Here is a 24927-nt window from a genome sequence, read left to right as displayed (position 1 = left end):
AAACACAGTCACAATCCTGTTCTAGCATTGCAATTCGACAGTAGTCTGAAGAACACTGCTCCTCTTGAAATGAATATTTTACGTTGAGAGTAATTTTTTTATAATTTGGGAGAGCAATTTGGGAGTATTTTTGAGATTTGAGAAAATTTCAATGTAGACCTGGGCGCCAGGCCAACGACTCCGGCTTGACTTAGGCCAGCGCTTGGAACGATTTAAACATGAGATATTACTATATTAATAAAAAAATGAATATGTTAAAAATTAAATTTAAAATAAGCCTAAAACGGGTCCGTCTGAATGGGCTTGGGTTAGGCTCGAGTCTGGCATGTAATGGTGTCAACCGGGTTAGGCTCAATCTGGTCTATGAACACCTATATTTCTAAGAGGAAAGAGAAATGGGGAGAGGGTAAATATGTAATTTTACTACCAATATGGGGTCTAGGGGAGGGAGAATTTCCATCACATGTATTTGGGTCTTGACTCTTTGACTTAAAGTGCTTTAAAATCCCATCTCTTTCTTATTAATTTTCACAAATAATTTTGATTTATATGTATATATATGATTTTACTAGCAATTATTTAGGCACTCACAACGTGGGTGAGAGGAGAAAAATGTGAATGAAAATGGGTATTGTTTTTAGGGAAAAAGTAAAAATGACAAAAGTGATCTCTCATCTGAAAAAGAGAAGTAAATTTACATATTGATCCATTATTTGATATTTAATTTTGTTTGTACTTTTATCAATTTGAGTAGGTGTTAATGACACAAAACTTTAACAGTTTTATAGTATAGATCGTGTAGAAGTGTTTTGCATTCTGTATAACGTGGAATGTTTTATAAATCAGAAAAGTGGCGTTCGAACATCTCTTTCCAGGCTTTTAAAGAGCTAAGAATTCTCAATTTATCCAACAATGAGATTGGTCGTTGGATTGACAACCAAGGTATGTTAGCTTCTTAACACTGGTATTTGTTTTGGTGGCCATATATAACTTAAAGAGGAAAACAAATAATTTGTATAGGCCTTATCTGGTTTAAGAGAAAATTTTGAATTAGGGAATATACATTTCTTTAGATCCAAATTATATAGACATAGTCGAGGGTTTTTTAATTTTACATATTCATATAATATTTCAATTCAACAGCATTTAAATTGCTTCTTGGCACATAATTCACATATAGAGTGTATCATCAAATACATATAGGCCAGACATTGGCCATCAAACGGGTTTATACTCGACAACCCTTACACAAATTCAAATGGCACATAATACCTATATACACAACTAAACCGAATACAGAGCGGAATCTTATGACAAACTCAACAGAGTAGACGTGTTGGAACGAGGAACTTACTAGATACCAAAATTGGTTTGTCAATGGGCATCCCTTGCCACACAATCCTGTGACCTATATATCTGCACGTGGTATAACAAATGGGTGAGTTATCTAACATTCAGTGAGGGGTGCAGATAAATCAAACATATATAATTGACAAATCTATGTATGTATGTATGTATGTATATATTTTGTCACGACTCGAAACTCTCCATCGAGCCCGTGACAACCATCGCGAAGCCTCGACAAACATTTTTCATCCCGAATGCCGATCGAAACCTCGCAAGGCTCTCGTATCAGCTTTCGCACTTCCTCGGTGAACAATAGTTATCAAATATCGTAATTCGAAGGATTATGAGTCATTTCCAAATCAAAATATAACATATTGTTTTCTGGCTCATAGGGGCATTTTTATAATTTTTCGTCGAAAATCTCAAAACTTGCTAAAAATGTAGTAAATAAGTAGAAAATATATATTTAGTGATTTAAAAACAAATTAAGTATCTAAAACGTTCATTTGAAGTGAAAATTTGACCATTTGAATATAATAAAAATATTTAATAAAATAAACTATTTTCTTGTAAAATAATTTTTATAAAGCTATCAGTAAATAATTCTTATAGCATAAAAGTTAATTATATTCATATATACTATAAAGCAAATAACCAAAGTATAAAATTACTTTTACAGCGACACGTGAGCCCACATCTAACCAAAATGCATCGAAAGTTGAAAACCTACAGCTTTTGTCGATTCAAGTCCAAATGAAGGTCTTTGTCAAAGTCAGCTAACTATGGAATTCCCCGAGCCAGAAATGTGAGGAAATTAGGGTGGTGAGATTATAAAATCCTAGTGAGTAAACAAATACCATCTAAACTATCTAAAGGCGAGTAAATGAAGACAATTAAAATATTCCATCTAAATATGTATTTCATAACATAAATATTCATTTCATTTAAATAATCAATATGGCTTATGAGTATCTTAAAACTTGGCTCATGCCAAAAATTATTCTCATACTTAGTTATCAGGGATACCTTGACCGAGGGCTATCCCAAACCGAGTCCATCAAGGCTATTAAAAAGTTATGTACGCATAAATCATGTTTTTATTTTGTAAATATAGTCGTTCCTTGGTGTTGGCTGAGTTCCCCCTCACGTGGTGGTTTGGCGTGAAGTGAACTCTAAAAGTGTTAACCTCAAGAGTTATCCACCCGCGCCTCTCATACTGAGGTAAGATACTACGGGGTTTAACGTGTCCCTCTAATAGGTTGGTCCACAAAAACCCACCCACTGCAGTAAGCTAATAATTATCCCACAAATCAATAAAATTCAATAACATGATATGGCAATTATTGTAATTCACAGCCTTTCAAGGCTAAATACACATTTCATATATTTCAACTCAAATACCAATTTAACCATTCATGCAAATATTGTCATAAGCCATTCAATTCAAATCATAAATTTACAACACCTCAAGTGGTCTCCAGTTACTCTATTTTCAAAGTCATCATTCAATTTCAAGACAATTTATAAAATCATTTTATTTAAACACGTTTTGTTTGTAAAACAAAAAGATTTACCATTTAAACTCATTTTCCATAAAATCCATAAAATCGGATAAAACTACTTTAGATAATTAAGACGATAGTAAGGTTACTCACAGTACCAGGAGTCGATGTATTCCTAATCCTAGTCTTCAAGCACAATCTCTGTACTTTTACTAGTGTAATTTGCTCACCACTTACCCACAATGTACAATACATAATTCACCACATTAATGCTTGACCATTATAAAATCAATTCAGGCTCGGTGTAGATGCATGATATGATATGCAACTTATCCGACTACCGCTTAAATGCGGTGCTGACCTAATTCGGCCTATTACCCGATTAAATGACAATTGTGTCCGATTTGGCTCCAAATTGCTCCATTTCATTTCTAATATTTTAATTCACTAAATATAATTCCAATAATCTAAAATTCAGCCTCACAACCCTCACAATTCTTTTTGAACATTTCGGCCATTGTGGTGCACTATCACTAAAAATTTTCCCATTCAATTTCTCATCATAAATCATCATTCAATCAATTTTTTTCAACCAATTCACTTGATCACAAAATCAATTCATTACTTTTACACTTCACATAGGGTTCGACCATTGAAGGTTCATGGGGAAAATGGATTCTTTTCTTGTTGTTTTGTTTCTAAACATGCTTAACCAACTCTAAACACCAACATAACTCAAAATCAAACAATTCCAACATCATTTCTCTCACCAAACCCATTCGGCCAGCCATGATTTTCCCATGAAAACATACAATCCAACCATGGAAATTAAGGAGAAATGCATGGGTAAGGTAAATCACTAGCAAAATCAAAGAAATTTTACATTTGCTTGATCAAATCCTTGAATTCCAACACTTTATCTTTGATTTTTCCCACCTAGGGTTTGTTCTTCCTTATTTTCTCTTCTCTTCTGGTTTGGCCGACCACTATGGAGAAATGGGCTGGTTTTTATGCCTTTTTATAAAGAAATAATAAAATAATAAAAGCATGACACATGGCATTTTCTTATTGGTTCAAATTTTAAATATTTGACTTTTAATTCTTTAATTCTCCACCACACATTTCTCATGTTTATCCATTTCCATGATGAATAAAATTCCTTGGTCTTGACAAGTGTCGGGGGTGAAAATTTATCGATTTGCCCCCGGGGTGATAAAATTACCATTTTTGCCCCTATACTCTAAAAATACTGAGATTACAAATTTTTCACTTCTCAACCTCAAATCATACTCCAATAAGTCATATATGATCAAAATCTTTTAAAAAATTTCTCATTTTGTCCTCGAGTGGCAAAATTACCATTTTACCCTTAGATAATGAAATTTTCGGTTTGACTCCAAATTAATCCTCAAACTCCGAATCACCATTTTAAGTTATTCTAGAAATTTAAAATTTTCAATTTCACCTTAAAATCTCTATTTGATCTAGTTCGAGGCTTAAATCAATTTTGTTGTACCTCTAGGTACAATACCGCCTTTTGTAAATTCTTCGGGACTCTCCTAACATGCAAACATGCTATCCATCACATGTATGTCATGACAAGTATTTTATAGAGTTAGGCTTTACACATTTATTGCACTATCAGTGCATCTCATCATTCTAGTAAGCATCTCTAATATTAAGGGTATATCAATCATCCCTAAAGAGTTTCCACAAAAAGCATTCAAATCCCTAGGCTTATCCTTAAGCCAAATAACATTATTCTCCATGGCACACTCTAGTTGTCGGCTATCATACCAAATTCAAATCAAATTTATTCAAGCCTATCCGAGGATATATCATATCATTCACAATTCAGATCATAATCATAAAGTGGTTTTCCCCTGAACATCATTAAATCACGCACGTTGGCCAACCGGTGGAGTCAAATCATGCTCAAGGCTAAGTTGTTAGTGGAGAATCAAATCATGCACATGCGAAAGCAATAGACAGAGAATCAAAGTTATCATCCAGAGTAATCTCCCAAAGAATGGCATTAAAGAACTACAAGTGGGAATCACAGGTAGGACAAAACCACCATCCTTGCTTACCACCATCCTTACAAGCACACATAGTCACAAGGGTGTCGGACTCCACTTAATCTCAAATCAAATCAATGTCCAGAGTTCTCATCTTCGAATGGAATACACATCCACAAATAAAGCCATCATGCCTTAGGCATCCCATATGCCACAATTTACATCAGAGATCACTCTTAATGAGCTTTAGACATCTCTAGCTCAATAGCTCATTTAGGTGCCTTTAATTCTCTAAGGCATTAAATGCTCATAATCCACCGAGGGGTCAATTGTCTAGAGTAATATACTCCTAGACGTTCATCATCTCCTCTAGACTTCGTAGTCTAGACTCACACAACATAGGCCACTATGTGGCTTGCACTAAGGCACACAACACATCACATTTATTGCGTTCTCTAGCCTAAGCACATTCATCTAGGCATATTTATATATATAATTTCTATTCTAGTACCATGACAATGCATCTATCATGCGTCATGCATTACATGTTTTTTAATTAAACCTACCCACAGTGACTATCGAAGGCACTCCCAAAGCCAAGTTTCGATTTTTAGCCTCGAATCGTCCTCCAGCTCACAAATGCATCAATAGCCTCAATTTCCCCCTTTGAACACATCAAAACATCATAAACATCACAAAAATCATTATTTTCTAGGTTTCAAAAATATCCAGCTTTTCAAAAATAACCAAATTCAATATACAAGCCCAATCTTTCAACAAATTAGCTAAATCCTTACCCCAAATGCTGGGTTCCCTAAATCTTAGCTCTAAATCCCCGACAAACTCAAGAGAGAAAAATCTCACTAAAGTTAGACCAAATCAATTCTAAGTTATTAGCCAATTAAATTGATAATCAATTGATAAAACACATATAATCTTACCTTCAAAGTGGTTTCCCTAGCTCCAATCTACTCTAAATGCCTCTAAAAATCAATTTGGGGGTTAAGGTTTCCAAGTGGTAGAGAGAAAAAGGGGTTTAGGTTTTGTTTCCCATAGGTTGAATGCTCAAAGTCCCTTTTTATTTTTGCAAATACCAATAATGTATCGATACATTTAGGAATGTATTCGATATATTTGCACAGCTTTTGTTCAAATCTATCGATACATTTGGGCAATGTATTGATAAAAATTAGGCAAAATGCTCATTGCTTTAAATGTATAGATACATGGGGGAAATCTATCTATACTTTTCTCCTTGGGTGCTTTTTGTTTAAAGTCTATCAATACATCTGGACAATGTGTCGATAGATGTTCATCTTTAATCAAATCTATTCATACATTCTTGAATGTATCAATAGAAAATCCTTTGTACGCCTTATATTATTCATCCTGACAAGAATGTATCGATACATTGGGGAATGTATCGATACATTTTTCCTTGTAGCCAAATTTTCAAACTTCCAAACTTCCAAAAATCTAACTCATAGCACTCCAATTCATTACCCTGTTTAATTCACACCTCAAGTCATTCATAACTCAATTCCACATACATATCCTCAAGTATAAAATCAAACTTTAATCAAAACCTCAAACTTTAGGATTTTATCACATATTTACATTAACTAAAATTGCCTAAGTGTCGTAATGCAACTTCCATACACTAGGCATATTTAGCATATCATCGAAGTCCTTAAGACACAATTAACATAATTTAGATCAAATTCGGGGGTGTTACACATTTGTAACTTTAAAATTTTAATTTTTTTTTCATCCACAATCTTATAAGATTGTTTCAAACTTATTCATCTACCAACATTGTTGTCATAGCGTGAGTCCATAAACTCAACTATTTGATTTGAAAGAGGAATCGCCTCCAATATTTTTTGTTTAGGTGTGATTGGTCACTTAGATGAATCTAAACTTTTTAATGAGGTCTTAGGCTTGACTTAGGTTCATTTAAAAGAATAGGTTTAGGCCTATGAAACAAATTAGGTTCAAAAGTACAATTATGTATGAAGAAGGTATTAGCATCCTCACAACGCCCACTTAATGTGATACCTAATTAATTATATGTTATCCTTTAAGCATTAATAAATCAATTTTAAATTCGATATCTAGTTTTATTTTTCTTAATCATTTTTACATTTTATTTTATTTTATCATTTTACAACAAAGAAAAATCCTTTGATATTGAAATGTCATTTGAATACTCCAATACTTATGGTAGAATTCAAGAAGAATTTCTCACCTAGAAGTTTTCTTAAAGTTATTACTTAAAACCTTCTAAAAATTTCAGTATCAAAGGATTTTTATTTATTTATGTTTCTTTCAAACTTTCTTTCAATTGTTCTATTATTTTTTTATTTTTATTATTTATTTATCATTATTTATATAAGTTTTTATGTTGAAAATTTCCCAAAATTTTCCAATACTTACATCAAAGTTTTAGGAAATTTTCTCAACTAGAAATTCTCTTCAAATTTCTACTTATAACTTTCTCAAATTTCATCATCAGAGGATTTACATTTATTTATTTAATTTTTATGAATATTATGATATTATATTATAATCTACAAGATTTTAAATATTTATTATTATTTTTGTCCTATATTTTAATGTATGAAAAATTTAAATAGTTTTTATTTATAAATTTTATTATTTATTTGTCATTATTTTGTCCTATATTTTAATGTATGAAAAATTTAAATAGTTTTTATTTATAAATTTTATTATTTATTTGTCATTATTTTCTATGTTTATAATAATTATTTACAAATAAATCTCTTTACAAAAATAAATTACAAGATTACCTTCGATTGCTTATGGCGAGTTCTTATAATTATTCTTCCTTTGAAAAATTTATGAAAGTTACTACTTGTAATCTTCTTTAAAATTTTCATTTAAAAGATTTTATTTGTAAATAATTATAAATTTTAATTAATTTAAACTTTGTTTTTTACGATTGTAAATTATTCTATCCTATTTTAACTATTTATTTATAATTATTTTTTGTGATTTTTATATAATTATTACTTAATTCTAACGTATGAATCTTAATTAAAATTCATTATTTACCTCTTTAATTAAAGATCTAATTCTAAGTAAATAGAAATAACAAGATAATGAAAAAGAGATATAAAAATAATTAAAAGAAACCATGATAAAACTTAACTTAGTGGGCTTTAGAAACCCAAAAGCAAAGAACTTAAACTATTGGACTTTGGATTATACATGGACCTTAAAGAGTGGGCACAGATCGAATCTTTTGAAAGTTTTCTTTTTTTTTTTTTTTAACTGGAAACGATGTGGTTTTCACTTGCAAGGCTCTTCTGAAACAACATCATTTTGACTTCAGTATAAATAGGTTAAACTTCTTTTTTTTTTTTTTTTCTTATTTGTCCTTTCCATTCTTTCTTCTTAAAAATCTTCCTTTCTCTAAAAAAACCTCCTCACTCTTCTTTTGCCCAGAATTCAACGTCAGTCCGCCATTCCTCTACCTCCAACCATGGGCTGCCATACACTGATGCCAAAATCTTCCTAGATTGCTCCTCCTATATCCTCTTGACCTTCTCTTCCCTTTAACCTGAGTAGTTTTTCCAAAAGCTACCCCAATTTTGCTAGATCTAAACCCAAATTGCAAAACAAAAACCCAGAATAAATCTTACTTTCACTCTTTTTTTTTCCTCTCTCTAATTTTTGCCTCTTATTCTCTTTTTGTGTTTATTCCCCCTAATGCTAGCTGATTAAGGGGTATTTATACTCATTTTGTGTTGATTTTGGATTAAGATTTTCTTCCCTTTTTTTTTTTAAATGAATGTCTAAAGTTACTGGATTAGGATCAATTTAAACCTATCCTTAATTTGTTTGTTTTCCCATTCAAAACCTTTTTTTTTCATTCTCATTATCTTTTTTTTTGTTTTAGATTTTTTATTTTTATTTTTCTTTCTTATTTTTATTTTTTAAGTTTTTTATTTTATTTATTTATTTTATCATTGAGACAATCTCAAACAAATAGGATGTTTACAATTGTCATGGTCTAGAAACTTAACTATTTAATATAAAAATGAATTATCAACGTTGTCATAACGTGTAAGTTTGGAAACTCAACTGTTTAATGTAAAAAGGAATCATTGTTATTTTTTTATTCAAGTATGATTAGCCACCTAAGTGAATATTTTTCTATACTTGACTCAGGTTCATTAAATATGATAGGTTCTAATTTATGAAACAGATTATGTTCAGTAGTATAATTATATGTGAGGAAGGTAACAGTACCCTCACAAGTCCAGTAAAATGGTATTTAATTAATCTTGTATTATCCTTAGCCTATATAAATGAACTTTAACTCAATATTTAATTTTATTTCCTCACAAGGCCATTAAAATGGTATCTAATTAATCTTGTGTTATCCTTTAGCCTTTATAAATGAACTTTAACTCAATATTTAATTTTATTTCCTTCACCTATTTTCTACTTTATTATCTTATTGTCTTCATTATTTTGTTTTGTTTTATTTTTTTTCTTTCAAGTAAATAAAAATTCCTTGATACTAAAATATTTCCTAAATATTCTAGCACTTATGGTAGAATTCAAGAAAATACCTAAGAATTTTCAAGAAGTTATCTCTTATAACCTTTTCGAAATTCTATCATTGAAAATTTTTTATGTATTTGTGTTTTATGCTTTTTATTCAGTTATATATTTCGTCTTATTACTTTTTTTGTTATTTTTATTATTATTATTTATGCAAATCTTTTGTATTGAAAGTTTTCTTAATACCCCAACACTTGTGGTAGAATTTTAGAAAATTTCCTGCCCTAGAAATTCTTTTGTTATTGATTCAGTTTTATGTTTTCCTAGAATCATAATGGGTATTTCTTTTTTATTTGTTTTATATTGAAAGAACTCATGATTGATTTAACAATCTTGATTCCATTTTAAAGATGAGATGTGCAAAATTTTCATTTTGATTAGCTCTTATTGCCCATTTGAAATTCCACATGCTTACTAGAATATTGAACATAAGTTATTTATGTTATACTGCACTTGCAATCACCCCTATCTAAAATGAGATCTCTAGAAACAAGTAGAGATGATAACAATGCCGTATCTGTGAGGACAGGTTTCATGATGAGCATACCATTCTCAAACTCTCCCAATGAAGTCCAATGAGGTCTGTATAAAACAGACCATTTGAGTATAGATAAAATTTCCAGCATAACATACATAACGAGGTATACATGGTAAGGATAAAGAGATGAGTGGAAGAGAGTTTAGAGAGAAAGTAAAAACCTTTGATTATCTGATTATTTATGAAATTGTACAATTTTTTCAAATCTAATCTTAATGAAAGAAGAAAAGGGGAAGAATACATGGAGTTGGAGAGAGACAAAGAAGAGGAGATCAAGATGAAAACCATTGAGAGGAAGTTGGAGCGAGAAAAAAGGAAATTTTTAATCCTTACTTATTTTTTTTAAAAAAATTATTAATATTTAGTTTTAAATTCTTAATGAATTTTAAAAAAAATTATTGACATTTAGTTTTATGGCCCGTATACATCTTCATGGCTTAATTAATAGTGTATAAAAGTTATACATTATCACTGCATCAAATATAAATTCATAAAAAAAAGTAAACAACCAAATAAATAAACAAATAAAATCAAAAATAAAAAATTAAATTAAATTAAAGTAACTCACAAGTAAAATGAAAAAAGAAAGAAAAGAAAGAGAGAGAGAAAACATTGCCTTAATGGGTTTGGAAAAAACCCAAAAAACAAAAGAGTGAGTGCCCAAGCTTAGTGGATTGGGATTGCGACGGGTTGGTGCGGGTTCACTCTTTTCGGGCGGGTTAGCACCTTAATCGAAGTCGTTCCTTCCAGAAAAAGCTTTAACCTGATTGTTGTGTTGATTGGTGTGCATTTGGCTATTGCTGAAATGGTCTTCTTATGCCCATTTTTTTTGAGTTTGTTTTAAATTATTTTTCATGAATTTTTGTTGAAGTTAACATGTTTTTTCAAAGATGAATTAGTATGGGCTTATCGTTTCTTTTTTTTGTTCATTACCTTTTGTTTTATCTCATATATAATTTTATTTTTGTTTACTATTTCCTTTTTTATTTTTCTAGTTTCTTCTTATACCCATTTTTGTTGAGTTTGTTTTAAATTCTTTTTCATGAATTTTGGTTGAATTTAACTTGTTTTTTCAAAGATGAATTAGGATGGGCTTATCGTTTTTTTTTCATTACTTTTTGTTTTATCTTATATGTATTTTTATTTTTATTTATTATCATTTATTATTTTTTTAATTTTATTTATTTAAAAAAAAGAAATTTCAATCATATTTTTTTTAAATAAAGAGATCATATATTAATTAATAAATTAAATATTTAAGTGTTTTTATTTTACATGGTTCTAGTCAAACATTTTGGATAAAATGAGGTGTTCACAAACATGATCATTCATATTCCATTAATATTTTATGGACCTTATTTTCTTTGTAATGCCGATTTCTTCTCTTTTATTCCCAATTTTTTCACTAACCAAACAAATCCTGAAATTATATAAAAGATTGAAGGGTTTTTTATTCTAGTAGGTAAGGTAATTTTTGCATTTTTACGTTTCTCTTAATGCAGATTCTAATGGTTCCTTGAGGATACAACAGCTGGAGACGTTGGATCTTTCTAAAAACTATCTTACAAATAGCACCCTACAATTTTTGAGAAAACTAACATCTCTCAAGAATCTGATTCTTTCTAACAATCTCTTACAAGGATCCATCCCTGACCAAGGTATGCTGGTGTACTATAAAGAACAAAGTAGACTCTACCTCAATATTGTTAAGGGAAATGCTATGGTGTATCAGTTCAAATGTACGATTACTCATGAATAAATAAATGCTCATACCATTTGCTCGTAGTTAGACAGTCAAAATCAGGCAAAATATAGCATTACTTTATTGTAACTTTTGTTTTTTTTTTTATTATTTTGATCTGTGTACAGAACTATCCGTTTGTGAAAGCTTGGAGACATTGGATTTAAGTCACAACAAATTAAGTAGCTCCTCAACAAAGCAAGGTATGTAGGCACACCAATGCACAAACTAGGGTTTCGTCATTTTTCTCGTTTTTATGTACGAATACTACACAAATTGTCAACAATATCAACCACGAGCCATCCATCCTATGTATGAATGACATTAATGCTGCAAAAACAAATTCTCACTTCATCTCATTTTATTTGTTCATGTTTTTCTTTTTGAGATGTTACAAGGTCTCAATATTTTTGTTTTTAAATACCTAATCTTTCCATATCAAATATCCTATTTTGGTTATTATCTTTGCATATCTTTAACATAATAATTAAAATTTTAATATAAATACACTGATTAAAATCAAAAATCAAAATTTTAAATCACCATGTTGAGTTAAGCATGGGGGTGGGTAGGGGGAAGGATTGTTTTATTTGGGAAATAACCCAACTGGAAATGGTTCCCAACCATGCATCTAATGTAAGTACTATAGTTTGCTTAAAACGTAGACAATGCATATACAGATTGGTAGCATGAACATTGTGTTAAATTTTATGGATAATTAATTTTAATTAATTCAAGATTTACCATAATAGTAATTTAGAATATAAAAACATATCTAATTCTTGACATATTAATTTATAATGAAAATAATACTAACCAGATTAATTGTTGAGATTCAGTGCACTAGGATCTTTCTCATTATTTTCTATGTAATTCTTCAGTGGGTGAGTTATTAATATTGTTGTAGACAGGAGAGAACACATAGTCTTACCTTTACATAGTAAATCCCTAGTTTCACCCATCATTTTAAGGTTTTATATATAAGCTTACACTTTTAAGTGCACATATAACATTAGAGTTCAGTCCACTTTATTTGATTATATTGTGGACTATAATACTGTTTTTATATGGGTAAAATCCAGAAAACCCCCTTAAAACACTTCAAAAGGACACTTCGGTTCCTCTTCTTTCAAAATGATGTTTTTAGCCCCTCGGCTGTTAACACTGTTAATCAACAATTAAAAAAATTAAACTTAATACTATATAAATATTTTAAGATATAAATGCCCCTTATGTTACTTTTTTAATTCTAGCACATTGCTTTTTGTAAAACATCTTCTCATTAGTTTCCACACAAACCTTAACCAGAAAACAAAAAACCTAAAAAATTTTGATTTGAAGGCTAGGAAAAACTTCTTTCTTAAGATAAAATCTATTGTCATCAAACTCTTTATTTCTCCAATAATTTGAGAATTTTTTTTATTGAAAAGAATGTGTTAAAAGTAAATCCTTTGTCCAATGATGGATATTTCAAATTTGATAGTGTTTGGTCAAGAGATTAACTTCTTACTTGTAATTACTAATTTTGTTAAAAAAATTTTGCTCAAAATTTGTTTTTTGAGACTAGGGTTTAGGGTGATGTAAAAAGATTTTAACTCGATTACTATATATCAAAAGATTTAAGTTTTTTTTTTCTTGGTCAAATATTGAATATTATTTAGTATCAAAGTGAGACAAATTACCATAGTCACAAATCCCAGCTCTAGAATTTTAATAAGTTTTAAGTTTTTTTCTTCTTTGTCAAATATTGAATTTTATTAAATATTAAAGTGTATTTAATTAGGTTTTAGGGGGGAGTGTGAGCAGATTTTTTCAAAAAGGACATTTGCTTCCTACAATGTTTATATAGTATTAGGTATAATTTCTTTAGTAGTTTACTAACGGTGGTAACAGTCAAAGGACCAAAAATATCATTTTGAAACATGAGTGACCAAAGTGTGATTTTGAAGTATTTTGAGGTGGTTTTTTGGATTTTACCCAAATTATCTTAACTTGAGTTTAATTAAATATAAAAATAAATAATGTAAGTCTAAACTTTAATTTTACAAAAAGTCTTACAAATTGCTATTTACAAGTGGGTAAAAAATTCATTGCTTATTTAAAAAAAAAAAACTCTTTTATGAGTGTTTAGAATAGAATTTTAATATTTGTGATTATTTGATGTGCTCATAGTTGACATTCTTTGCTTTATACTTACTCAGACATTGAAAGTTTTTCTAAGCTGAGGAAGCTGAGGTATCTAACGCTGCATGGAAACCACTTTCAGAAAGATATTATGAGGTTTCTGGGTTCACTTCCATCCCTTAGGTATCTTGACTTATCCGACAATGGCATGGAAGGCTCTCTGTCTAGCCAAGGTATGTGTACATAAATGTCTTTTTCTTCATTTATAGGTTAAAATATGAAAATAAAAATTATAATTTCGCTCACCAAGCTAAAATATAAGTTTTATAATTGTTTTTTGCTAAGCTAGAATAGCTAAAAGTATAAGATTCTCACTAATTAATAAGTAAACGACCAATATTATATATATATATATATTTTGTTTTTGACTCAACTAGGTGTAATAATAATTTATCCTCTATTTAAGTTAACTTGTTTTACTTAGGGAAACAGCAATTGAAAATGAATTACTTGCTTCTCTAACCATAGAATCAAAATTTTTAAAGATAACTTTAGGAAAAAATATATAAAAAAGCCCTAAAATTATTAAAAAAAAATCAAATAAATCTTTATACTTTTATTGCATTCAATCAAGCCCTTGTACTTTTATTTTAAACCAAATAAACCTTTATATTTTAATTTTGAGTCAAATAAACCCTTATAACTAATAATATGATATCCAACCACGCATCCTTATAGTAGCACAACCCAAACCCACCCTTACCCCACCCAATCCACTCATTAGGACCATTGACCACTGACCCACCTGCCCACCACCACCAGAAGCTCCTTCCAACCCCAGAGATACCCAACATAATTCCATTCAAAACAATTGGTGCTCCACCTTGCTTACAATCCACATCGAAAATTTAAGCAAGAGAATCTCGAAAACCACCCTCAAGGAAGCGTTTAACTACTTTAGCTGTTGTTGTATTTTCAAAATCAAAGGATATGTCACATGATGAAAAGCTATTTTAGCTCAAAAGTTATGTCACATTGTCACGACCCGAAACCTCCCTCGGGCCCATGACAACCGCCGCGACGTCCCGATTGATACTCATTACCCGGAATACCAATCAGAACCCCGCAAGGCTTACATATCAGTTTTAAACAATTTTCAGTCGTTTCCGGCTCAAGTAAATCAAAAGACAAAAATATAACATTTTTATATAAAACAATATTTATAGAAACACGTGTAAGTAATCTTTTGTAACTTAGAAGTAATATAAATTCATACATACAATAATTTACAAAGTTATAATGTACAATAATAATTACAATGACAAGTGACCCATAAATACACCAAGTGTTGGTGATAGTAACCTACTGTCTGTGTGATAGAGGGGTCAACTGGAATCCTTGACACAATCGGGTATCTACAAGCTACCACAGGCTTAAAATATTTGGAAAGGAGGTGGGTGAGATTTTGCAATCTCAATGAGTAAATATACATTATCATAAATATCTAAAGGCGAGTAAAATGGAGGCAAGTTTAAACAACAAATTACAAACCATTTCATAAGGTTTTCAATTTATTTCTTAAACTATAAAATATTTGTAATTTACCAAAACAATTATTAAGGCTTCTGACTTTTATTAAAAACAAGGCTCAAGCCAAAACTAATCCTCGAGGATACCTTGGCCGAGGCATCTAACCGAGTTCGCCAAGGTTGTTAAGATATTTACATGTGAAACACATTTTTATTTTTAAAACAAGTCGTTCCTTGGAGTTGGCCTAGTTACACATTCACGTGGGGGTTCGACGTGAAGTGAACTCTAACACTACCTCGAGAGTTACCCTCCTTGCCTCTACTACTGGAGTAACTATATAACCGGGTTTACAGTGCCCCTCTAATAGGTAGTCCACGAAAACCCGTCACTGCAGTGACTAAACCCACCAATTTTGATAAAATTTTGACAATATAACGTGGCTTTTATTTATTTACCCAGCCTGCATAGTAAAAGACAGCTTACATAAATTTTCAAGGCAATTATAACATATAGCCACATATACTCATATATCATAAGCCATTCATAGGAAAATATATATTTCAAAATAATTGGCAGCCTCCAATTACTCAATTTCATAATCAACATAATAAATTTTTATTTGTCACATTTATTTCTAAAACATCAAAAATCCCATTTTAATCTCATTTTCATTTCATAAAATCCATGAAGAGCATTTAAAAATAAACTCTAGATAATTTACAATAGTAATAGGTTTACTCACCGTTTGTACAAACTGAATGCTTCCTAGGTGCCCCGATCACTGTTCGTCGGGTACGACTTCTTTGCCTTTACCGGAAGGCTCTCCTCCTAGACACATTGCAAAAATTACACAATTCACCACATTGATGCTAAATCACTATATAATTGACTTAAATCTTATACTAATGCATGGTATGAAATGCAATAGCCTAAAACGACTTAAATGCGGTATTAACCTATTTTTGGCACTTTACCCGATAAATTGCTAACGCGCTCCATTTTAGCTCTAAATTGTCCCATTTTCCCTCCAACATTTCTAACCATTAAATATCAGCTAATAACTCACTAAAATCACCAAAATCAGCTCACTTTCCTCCTTGGAAAATTCGGCCAAAAATGGGACATTAATTCGATAAATCTTCCACTTTGTTTTTCTATCACATTTAACCATTTTTCATCATTTTCTCTTCATTTCTCTTAGAATAAAAATCAGTACTTCATCATTGTACATCATTGAAGATTCGGCCAAGGGTGGGTATTGTGAAAATTTCATGCTTTCTTGCCCAATTTGATTTCTATACACATTTAACTAACTAAAACTATCAATTTAACTAAAAATCAAAACATAAGAATTTCAAATTCCTCCCCCTTGAAATTCGGCCAGCCCTTGGTATCACTTTTTGATCTCTCTCCTCAAGCATGCTAAATGAAAACAAAGGCATAAGAAAGGTAGAAATCAAGCTAAAGTCGAAAAGTCTTACCATCAGACGCGTAAACGGTCGAAAAACGCGATTTTCCCTTTGAATTTTCTAGTTTTCCTTCGATTTTTCTCTTTTCTTCCTTTCCTCTCTATTTTCTCTCTTGTTCTCTCCTTATGGCCGGCCATCACCTAATGTGGGGTTTAAATGGGCTGATTTTTCTTTAAAATAATATTAAACAATTAAAAAGTGCCATGTGTCACTTTTCCATTGGCTCGTTTTTAAAATTTCGTCCTTTAAACTTCATTTTTTCACCACTTAACATACCATAGTTATTCATGCCAAAAATAAGTAAATCCTATGATTTTGACAAGTTTTGGGTGGTGAAAATTACGGGTTTTTACCTCGGGGCGACAAAATTACCGTTTTACTCCTATGTTTCGAAAATTGCCAGAATTGAAAATTTTCACTTCCTATCATTAAATTATACTCCAAATAGTTAATCTTGATAAAAAATTTCACTCCATGATCAAATTATTATCTTAGGTGGCAAAATGACGATTTTACCCCTGAACATCAAAATTTTTAATTTTTCTCCAAATGAACCCTCAAACTCCGAACAATCATTTTTAGTCATTCTTGGATTGTAAAATATTAAATTTCATCCTACGATTTCTATTTGAACTAGTTCGAGGTTAAATCAACTCAAGTGTACCGTTAGGTACAATACCGGGTTTCATCTATTCTTAAGAACTTTCCTAGCGTAATAACATGCTACTCAGTGCATGTATGTCATGACATATGTTTATAGGGTCAGGTTTTACACACATAAAGTGATATAATGTGTCTATTGGAATATATGCAGGTTTTCATGTGAATAGTTATGTCTCTTAGAAAAATGACATCCAAAAGTTATGAGACATATTGAAAAGACACCATGGCTTAAAAGTTAAATATGGAAAGTTATTGTTTCAAGTTATAACTCAACGATTATATCTTATGGAATGAATAGTTATCTTTTCATAAAATGATTATTGAAACAATACCTTTATCCAAAAGTTTTGTCTAGCAAAAATTAAAGATGCCTTTTAAACAAAAAGGTGCCTTAATGAAAGAGTTGTGTCCTTGAAGAAGAGACACTTTCAAGCCTATATAAAGGGCTTGTTGCTAGCCACTTTGACACATCAAATCAAACACAAAACAAGAGCAGAAAATCAAGAGCAAGAAAAGTGTTATGTTCTATTAACATAAACACTTAAGTTCCCATCATCTACAAAAGCTTCCAAATTCCTTATAATCTACTTGCTGTAGAAAGTAGGCTTTAAGGCCAAACAACTTTGTAAACCCTTAGGTGTATCTAACGGTTTACTCTCGTTAAGTGCAAGATAAAGTTAGACGTTAGCTTCATTGTTTCCCTAAGACTATTCACATTATTCCCCTTTGCATACCGAATGGTGGGGGCGAAATAAGTCTTAAAGATAAAGTATATTAAAAAGGTCGCCATGTAGCTAATTTTGCTGGTTCCTTGAATTTCATCGAAACTCCACTTGCACCAACATCAGCCACGTTAGAGGTGTCATTATCTTTTATAAACTATATGGTGACTCACCTAAAACCTTCGCCTTTGTTTGCTATAGAGAAACATGGGAAATATAGAATGCCATCTAGCACGGTAACGGTATAATCCTTGATGGCTACCCCATTTAAGTGAAAAAAGCTACTTTTGGTCAAGATCATAAAAGAACTGCCTTACCACCAAGCCACATAACCAACACGCCACATCACCCACCTTGATCACAAACCTCCAATCAGACCCTTCCCAAGGTCCCCTAGAGATGTGAGAACCTCTAAGGAGGTCCACAAGGGCAAACCCAACCTTCCACCTCTTCAAACTCATAACAATTCACAACCACAAATCATGTTATTGAGGCAATCTTGGAATACTCGAGTTGGCTTAAAAGAAGTGTTGTTGGTACCCTCATTAACTATGTTGACCACCAAACCTTGTAGTAGGTTTTTAACTCTAAAGGGTTCCAATGCGAGGTCAAACTCATGGGTGGTAACATTGTCCTTATCACTTTTTTCGTCCTTAAGACCTAGAAGCCTATATTGGAAACCACAAGATGTGGCTAGACCTATTATTCAAAAAATAGTTCCCTAGGAAGAACACATCATAGTAGAATAACATCTCTTATGGCTTAAGGTGGAAAACTTCCCACCTAGCTTATGGTTGGATGCTATATTTAGGGAAATTAGAGAATTATGGGGAACATTCATCTCAATCAACAATAACACAATGAAGAGAAAAAGACTGAATGTTGGTAAACTCCTCATTTCAATGGAAATGAAATTTCCATCCCTTCGTTTGTAGACTGCAAGATCAACAGGAGAAATTGCCATTTGACAATTACTACAGAGCTAGTATCAGGTATCCCATTACCAAACCACTACCATGATCACCACAATCCCACCACCACTTCACCACCCAACCCCACCCTTTGCCTTTCACCAGAACTCGTGGCCTTGATTGTTCATTATTCACCCAATCACGACAATAATCCCACCTAATGAGGAAGATAGAGCAACCCATGTCAGAACTCATTAAGCCATGAGCTTATCCAATTAGTTAGAAATTGTGAAGGCAACTTATGCTTAACCCAGACCATCCATCCCATTATTTCAAGCCTTGATAACATCTGTTGTTTGCAACCAAAACCCTTAAACCCCATCATCCACCAAAGGTCGGGCTCACACAAGCCCAAAATGGTAAAACACAAACACTAGCCCAATCCATTCCACCAACCTTCCAAGCCAAAGTCATTCCTTATCACACACCCATAGCTTACCTCTTAACTCATCCATACATGCCCACAACCTGATATGGTTGCAACCCACACAAACCTAAGCCATTTGACCACATATAAGCCAAACTTCATCATCCGAATGGACAATCTCAATGCCTTACTCAAGACCTGAACATACATTTAACCAAAAACTCTCCATTAAAATTCGAAGGTGATTTAGTGAACCCAAAAAAACAGAAACCACTTTAACCTACTCGACATTACCAACTTATTTTGTCTCATTTGATCCCCTCAAAAGAAAATGAAAAACAAAGCTAAAAAAGATGAAGGAAAAAAAAGGCCATTTTATAGTTTAAGAGAATGAGCAAACCAATGAAACCAACTCCAGCAAACAAAAGTCATAAGGTAAAACCGAGAAGCCAAGAGAAAAGAACCAAAGAATTCAAGAAAAATAGGAAAAAGGAAGGACTTTGCTAAATTGTTAAGTAGAGTAATAAGCAACGATTGCTCAAGTTCTGAGATAACATCTACCACCTTAGATGAGGAAATGAGAAGTAGAAACAGAAACATCTATGAAACAACGTTGACATGCGATATTGGCTCTCAAACGGGTTTGATTTTTGAACTTGAGAAAGATGAAGCAATCCGCAAGATATAGAAAATTGAAAAAGGGGTCAAAAAATCGTGTGTCTTTAAGAGGGAAAGATCTTAAATTCCTTATTCCCTTCTTTACATCTCCATTCTTCTCCCATGATTAATTCCCTTACATGGAATGTCAGAGGCCTTGTTAGGCCAGTAAACAAAAAAAATCAGTGCAAAGACTTATCTCACTCCATAAACCTATAATTATCTTCCTCCAAGAAACCAAACTTCAAAAAGGGAAACAAGAACAAAAATTCTCCTAAAAATAAGGCATGTTTTTAAAAGAACAAAAGAAAACGATCCTCTTTGGAGCTTTTCCTAAAGCTCTTTTTTTTTTTTTTAATTTGTTCTTTTAAGAGCATCTGTAGAAATCCTTGTTTGGTTCGGCTTCTGATTTTAAGAAGTAGATAAGCTAGAAAAAAAAAAAAACCAGATCAAACAAGCACTTTGGAAACTCTAGAGCTTTTTTGGAAAAACTATTTTGATTAAAAACAAGAGGAGGTTGAAAGGTAGAAAACGGGATGTTTTAAGTGAAAATCTGGTGTCAATGAGTGGCGGCAGATGGTGGATAGTGGGGTGGTGGAGAGGACACCGATATTTGGAAATAAGGATGGCTGACATTTTAAAGGGAAGAGGATTAAGAGAGAATGGGGCCAAGCTCCACTTTTTAATGGAAGATACAATAGACTTGGCCCAGCCATCAACACCTCTAGTTCTAACTCATAAAAATCTTGTTATAACAAACAAATTTCAACTTTTGCACCAAAAGGCATTCATGTGATTCGAATCTTGGCCAAATTATCAAATGCTTGAAATGTATGCATTGCCATGTGCCAATATAATTATTTTTAACAAATCTTAGAATGGGTATATGACCCATTCCAGCCTTGAAGCATGGTCATGGGTTGCCTATCCAAGGTCGGTAAAAGCTCAAGTGTACTTTTTAAAGTCATTTCCGAAGATATGATTTGTATGGATGACCCATTTATAAATAATTCAATAATAACAAATATTTTAGGCATGGTCTAATATATAATAATCATTCAAAAAATATAACAAGGCCCTTTAGTTTGTAAACATTATCTTGGAAGATAGTACGCCCAATATAAACTGAAAATGCAGTTACCTCATTCAAGATTGTATCATACACATATTGGAGAACTTCTGGAATAGTGAAAGTACTTTATGCTTGCACATGTGACTCATGCATAATTTTAAATAAAATTATAGGTCTTTCAAACAGGTACATATTATTTTGCTTAAAAGTTATTATATTCTAAATTCATAGTTGATTCACTTTTAATTATGGATTGAACATTAATTTCATAAATAATGAAATATTATGAGATTTTAAAAAGATATTTTGTATCTGCCAAAAAAAAAAGATATTTTGTAAAAAAATATCAAAAAGGTAAAAGTTTAGTGAGCATATGTGTCATCGTGGGATTGGTTATAAGGATACATTTTAGACGGGTCAGAGTGGGCAAATGGATATAGTTGTTATCCAAACTATATATGATCAGCCCATTTGACAACATAAGATGTTGAAGTCACGAGTCTTATTTCCATTTTAAATCCTATAAAAAATTTAAAAGAAAAAAGGGAGTGTTAGAAATAGTTATCTCAGTGTACCGTTTCTCTCACTTATGTATATCTCTTTTTCTTTGGTATAGAGCTAGCAAACCTAAGCAATTTGGAAGTGCTTGATTTAAATTCCAATTACCTTAATGGAAGCTTACCGATAAAAGGTAAAGAAAATCCTTTGCTCGAATTAAGAGGTTTACCAGTTGCCACATTTATCGTACTTGCTATCTCGTATCTTCTAACGCCTTTTCCCTTTGTTATGCTGGTAGATTTGATAACTTTTGGAAGATTGAAGGTATTAGATTTCAGCTTTAATGTTCTGGTGGGGAGTATTCCTCAGAATATTGGGAAGCTATCCTCTCTTAGAGCAATATATTTGACCATGAATGGACTTAACGGGTCTTTCCCATTCCCAGGTAAGAGTAAAACTTAAAATGTTGAGGTGAAAGAGTGTTCTTATATATGATGGTAACAATGTTTTTCCCTTTTGCCAAATGCCAGGCTTGTGTGAATTGAAGAAACTTCAGGAATTGGATATTCGTTATAATAGCTTTCAAGGGACCCTTCCTCCGTGCCTAAATAATTTGACATCTCTTAGGATTTTAGATCTGCACGATAACCTATTCAGCGGGTTTATTCCCCGAAATTCAATACCAAGTCCGAACTTTCTTCAGTACATGGATATTAGTGGTAATGATTTTGAAGGTTCATTCTCGTTCAGCTCCATTTTCAATCACTCCAAGCTTGAGGTAGTCATACTTGGCAGCACTGAAAACAAACTACAGATTGATAATGAAAATCAAGCTCGGAATCCGCTGTTTCAACTGAAGGCATTGCTGTTATCTAATTGTAACATGAAGACCGCTCCAAACTTTTTGCTTAACCAACATCGCTTAAGAGAGGTTGATCTCTCTCACAATAAGTTGAATGGAGTGTTCCCTTCCTGGTTGCTTCAAAACAACAGTGATCTAAAATTTCTGAATGTCAGGAATAACTCCTTCACTGGGCGATTTGATCTTCCCCTGCATCCTATGAATCGTATGGTTTATATAGATGTATCATGCAATCATCTTGAAGGGCAGCTTCCAAAAGATTTAGGAATGAAACTTTCAAATTTGGAGTTTCTCAGTTTTTCCAAGAATTACTTTGAAGGTGAACTCCCACCCTCAACCGGTGGCATGAGAAAGTTGCAGAGGTTGGATTTATCCTTCAATAATTTCTCAGGGCAAGTTCCCAAGGAATTGGCAGCATATTGCACCAGTTTGGATATTTTAGTGTTATCCAATAACAAATTTCATGGTGAAATTTTTTCCTCTAACTTTAACTGGAGCATACGACCAGAAGAGTTGAAATTGGGGAACAATCAGTTCACTGGAAGTCTAACAGCAAACAAGGATTTCTATTCTGCCTTACGAGTTTTCGATATTCGCAACAACATGATGGCAGGTAAGATTCCTAGCGGGATGGCTGATATAAAAGTCCTTTTTATGCGGAACAATTATTTTGAAGGCCAGTTTCCATGCAACGAACATTTCAGGTCGGCTATCATTGATTTTTCTCATAACTTTCTATCGGGACCACTACCTTCTTGCTTTGACATGTACGGCATACAGCAAATTCATTTGCAGGGGAACAATTTCACGGGATCAATCCCAAATTCTCTTCTCAAGTCCACAACTCTTTCCGTGTTGAACTTAAGAGATAATAGTTTGTCTGGCGAAATTCCTGCTCTGATTGGTGCACTTCCTGACCTGAGAATTCTTTTGTTAGGAAATAATCGTTTAAGCGGTTTGATTCCCAGGCAGTTGTGTCAATTAATAGAAATAAGCATACTGGATCTTTCCAACAACTCCTTTTCAGGGTCGATACCAAGCTGTTTGAGTAATATCACCTTCGGAACAACAAATAATTTGTATTATAGCTTCAATATTGCACCAGAACCTTCTTTTGCCCAGTACGATATGGATCGAGCTGATAAAGAGGATGAAAATCTCCTTCGAAGCCACAGTACCTATACGTCTCTCAAAGGTATTATGCTGTCTGAAATAGTTGAGGTTGTGATTGACTTTGTCACTAAAAGTAGTCTCCTTTCTTACAAAGGCGACTTTCTAAACTACATGTCTGGATTAGATTTGTCATGTAACAATCTGACAGGCAAAATTCCTCAGAATCTTGGAAAGTTGTTCTCCATCCGTGCACTAAACTTGTCCCACAATCATCTAATAGGGTCTATCCCTATTTCCTTCTCAAATTTAGCCAAATTGGAGAGTTTGGACCTTTCTTACAACAGTTTAAGCGGCAAAATCCCACCAGAGATAGTCAATCTCAACTTTTTGGAAGTTTTCAGTGTTGCGCACAACAATTTATCAGGTAGAATTCCAGACAAGGGGCAATTCGCAACATTTGACAGCAGCAGTTATGAAGGAAACCCATTTCTTTCTGGGCTACCAGTCGAGAAAAACCGTACCAAAATCGCTGAGACACCGTCAGATGAAAGTAAAGAACAATGGTATGAAATTGATCGCACCTTTTTCTTTGCAAGTTTTACTGGAACCTATGTTGTCTTCCTGTTAGGTTTTGGGACTCTTCTCTACATCAACCCTTATTGGCGAAGGAGGTGGTTTTATTTAATTGAGAATTTTCTTTATTCCAGCTATTACTTTGTTGTCGACACTCTTGGCAGGTTGTCTACCAATTTCAATAATTAGTTGTCTTATACTTCTTAATTTGGATTTATGATCCTGTGTACTACTACGACATTTTTGTTGGTGTATTTTTAAAATAAAAAGTTATGTTTCATAATGTGACATAGTGTAATTAATGAATTGTATGTTGGTTTTTTACGTGAATGGTTCTATCTCTTGATTAAGTGACATTAAAAAACCACTTTTAAATCTAAAAGTTATGTGACAATTGGAAAAATACCACAACTCAAAAGTTTATATATGAAAAGTTATCTTTTTATATTATAGTTTAAAGATTATATCTTACAAAATGAATAGTTATCTTTTCATAAGGTGATTATTGAAATAATATTTTAATTTAAGGATTGTGTCTAGCAAAATGCAAAAGTATGTTTAAGACAA

At 32.2% G+C, this 24927-nt stretch overlaps 1 protein-coding gene across 1 annotated transcript; it reads left to right on the top strand.

Annotated features, from left to right (window-relative positions):
- Positions 1–330: 330 nt before the first annotated feature.
- Positions 331–24606, top strand: LOC18507246 (cuscuta receptor 1-like). The gene is made up of 8 exons (XM_088808713.1): positions 331–406; positions 847–942; positions 11501–11656; positions 11868–11942; positions 13941–14096; positions 21931–22005; positions 22111–22257; positions 22343–24606. Exons 1-8 carry the CDS (start codon positions 331–333, stop codon positions 24547–24549), a joined length of 2988 nt encoding a protein of 995 aa, XP_088664839.1. The 3' UTR covers positions 24550–24606.
- The last annotated feature ends 321 nt before the right edge of the window (positions 24607–24927 follow it).

Source organism: Theobroma cacao, chromosome 7 (genome assembly GCF_053813885.1).
Source record: "Theobroma cacao isolate CCN51 chromosome 7, ASM5381388v1, whole genome shotgun sequence".
In the NCBI taxonomy this organism is placed as follows: domain Eukaryota; kingdom Viridiplantae; phylum Streptophyta; class Magnoliopsida; order Malvales; family Malvaceae; genus Theobroma; species Theobroma cacao.
Note: the sequence above shows the minus strand (reverse complement) of the source record. Positions and strands in the feature narration are given on the sequence as shown.

Excerpts from the sequence above, each read along its gene's own strand:
- LOC18507246 (XM_088808713.1), top strand. The coding sequence starts at position 331 with ATGGTGTCAACCGGGTTAGGCTCAATCTGGTCTATGAACACCTATATT. Across the intron at positions 943-11,500 it reads TCGTTGGATTGACAACCAAG|ATTCTAATGGTTCCTTGAGG; the intron begins GTATGTTAGCTT and ends CTCTTAATGCAG. Across the intron at positions 22,006-22,110 it reads TGGAAGCTTACCGATAAAAG|ATTTGATAACTTTTGGAAGA; the intron begins GTAAAGAAAATC and ends TTATGCTGGTAG.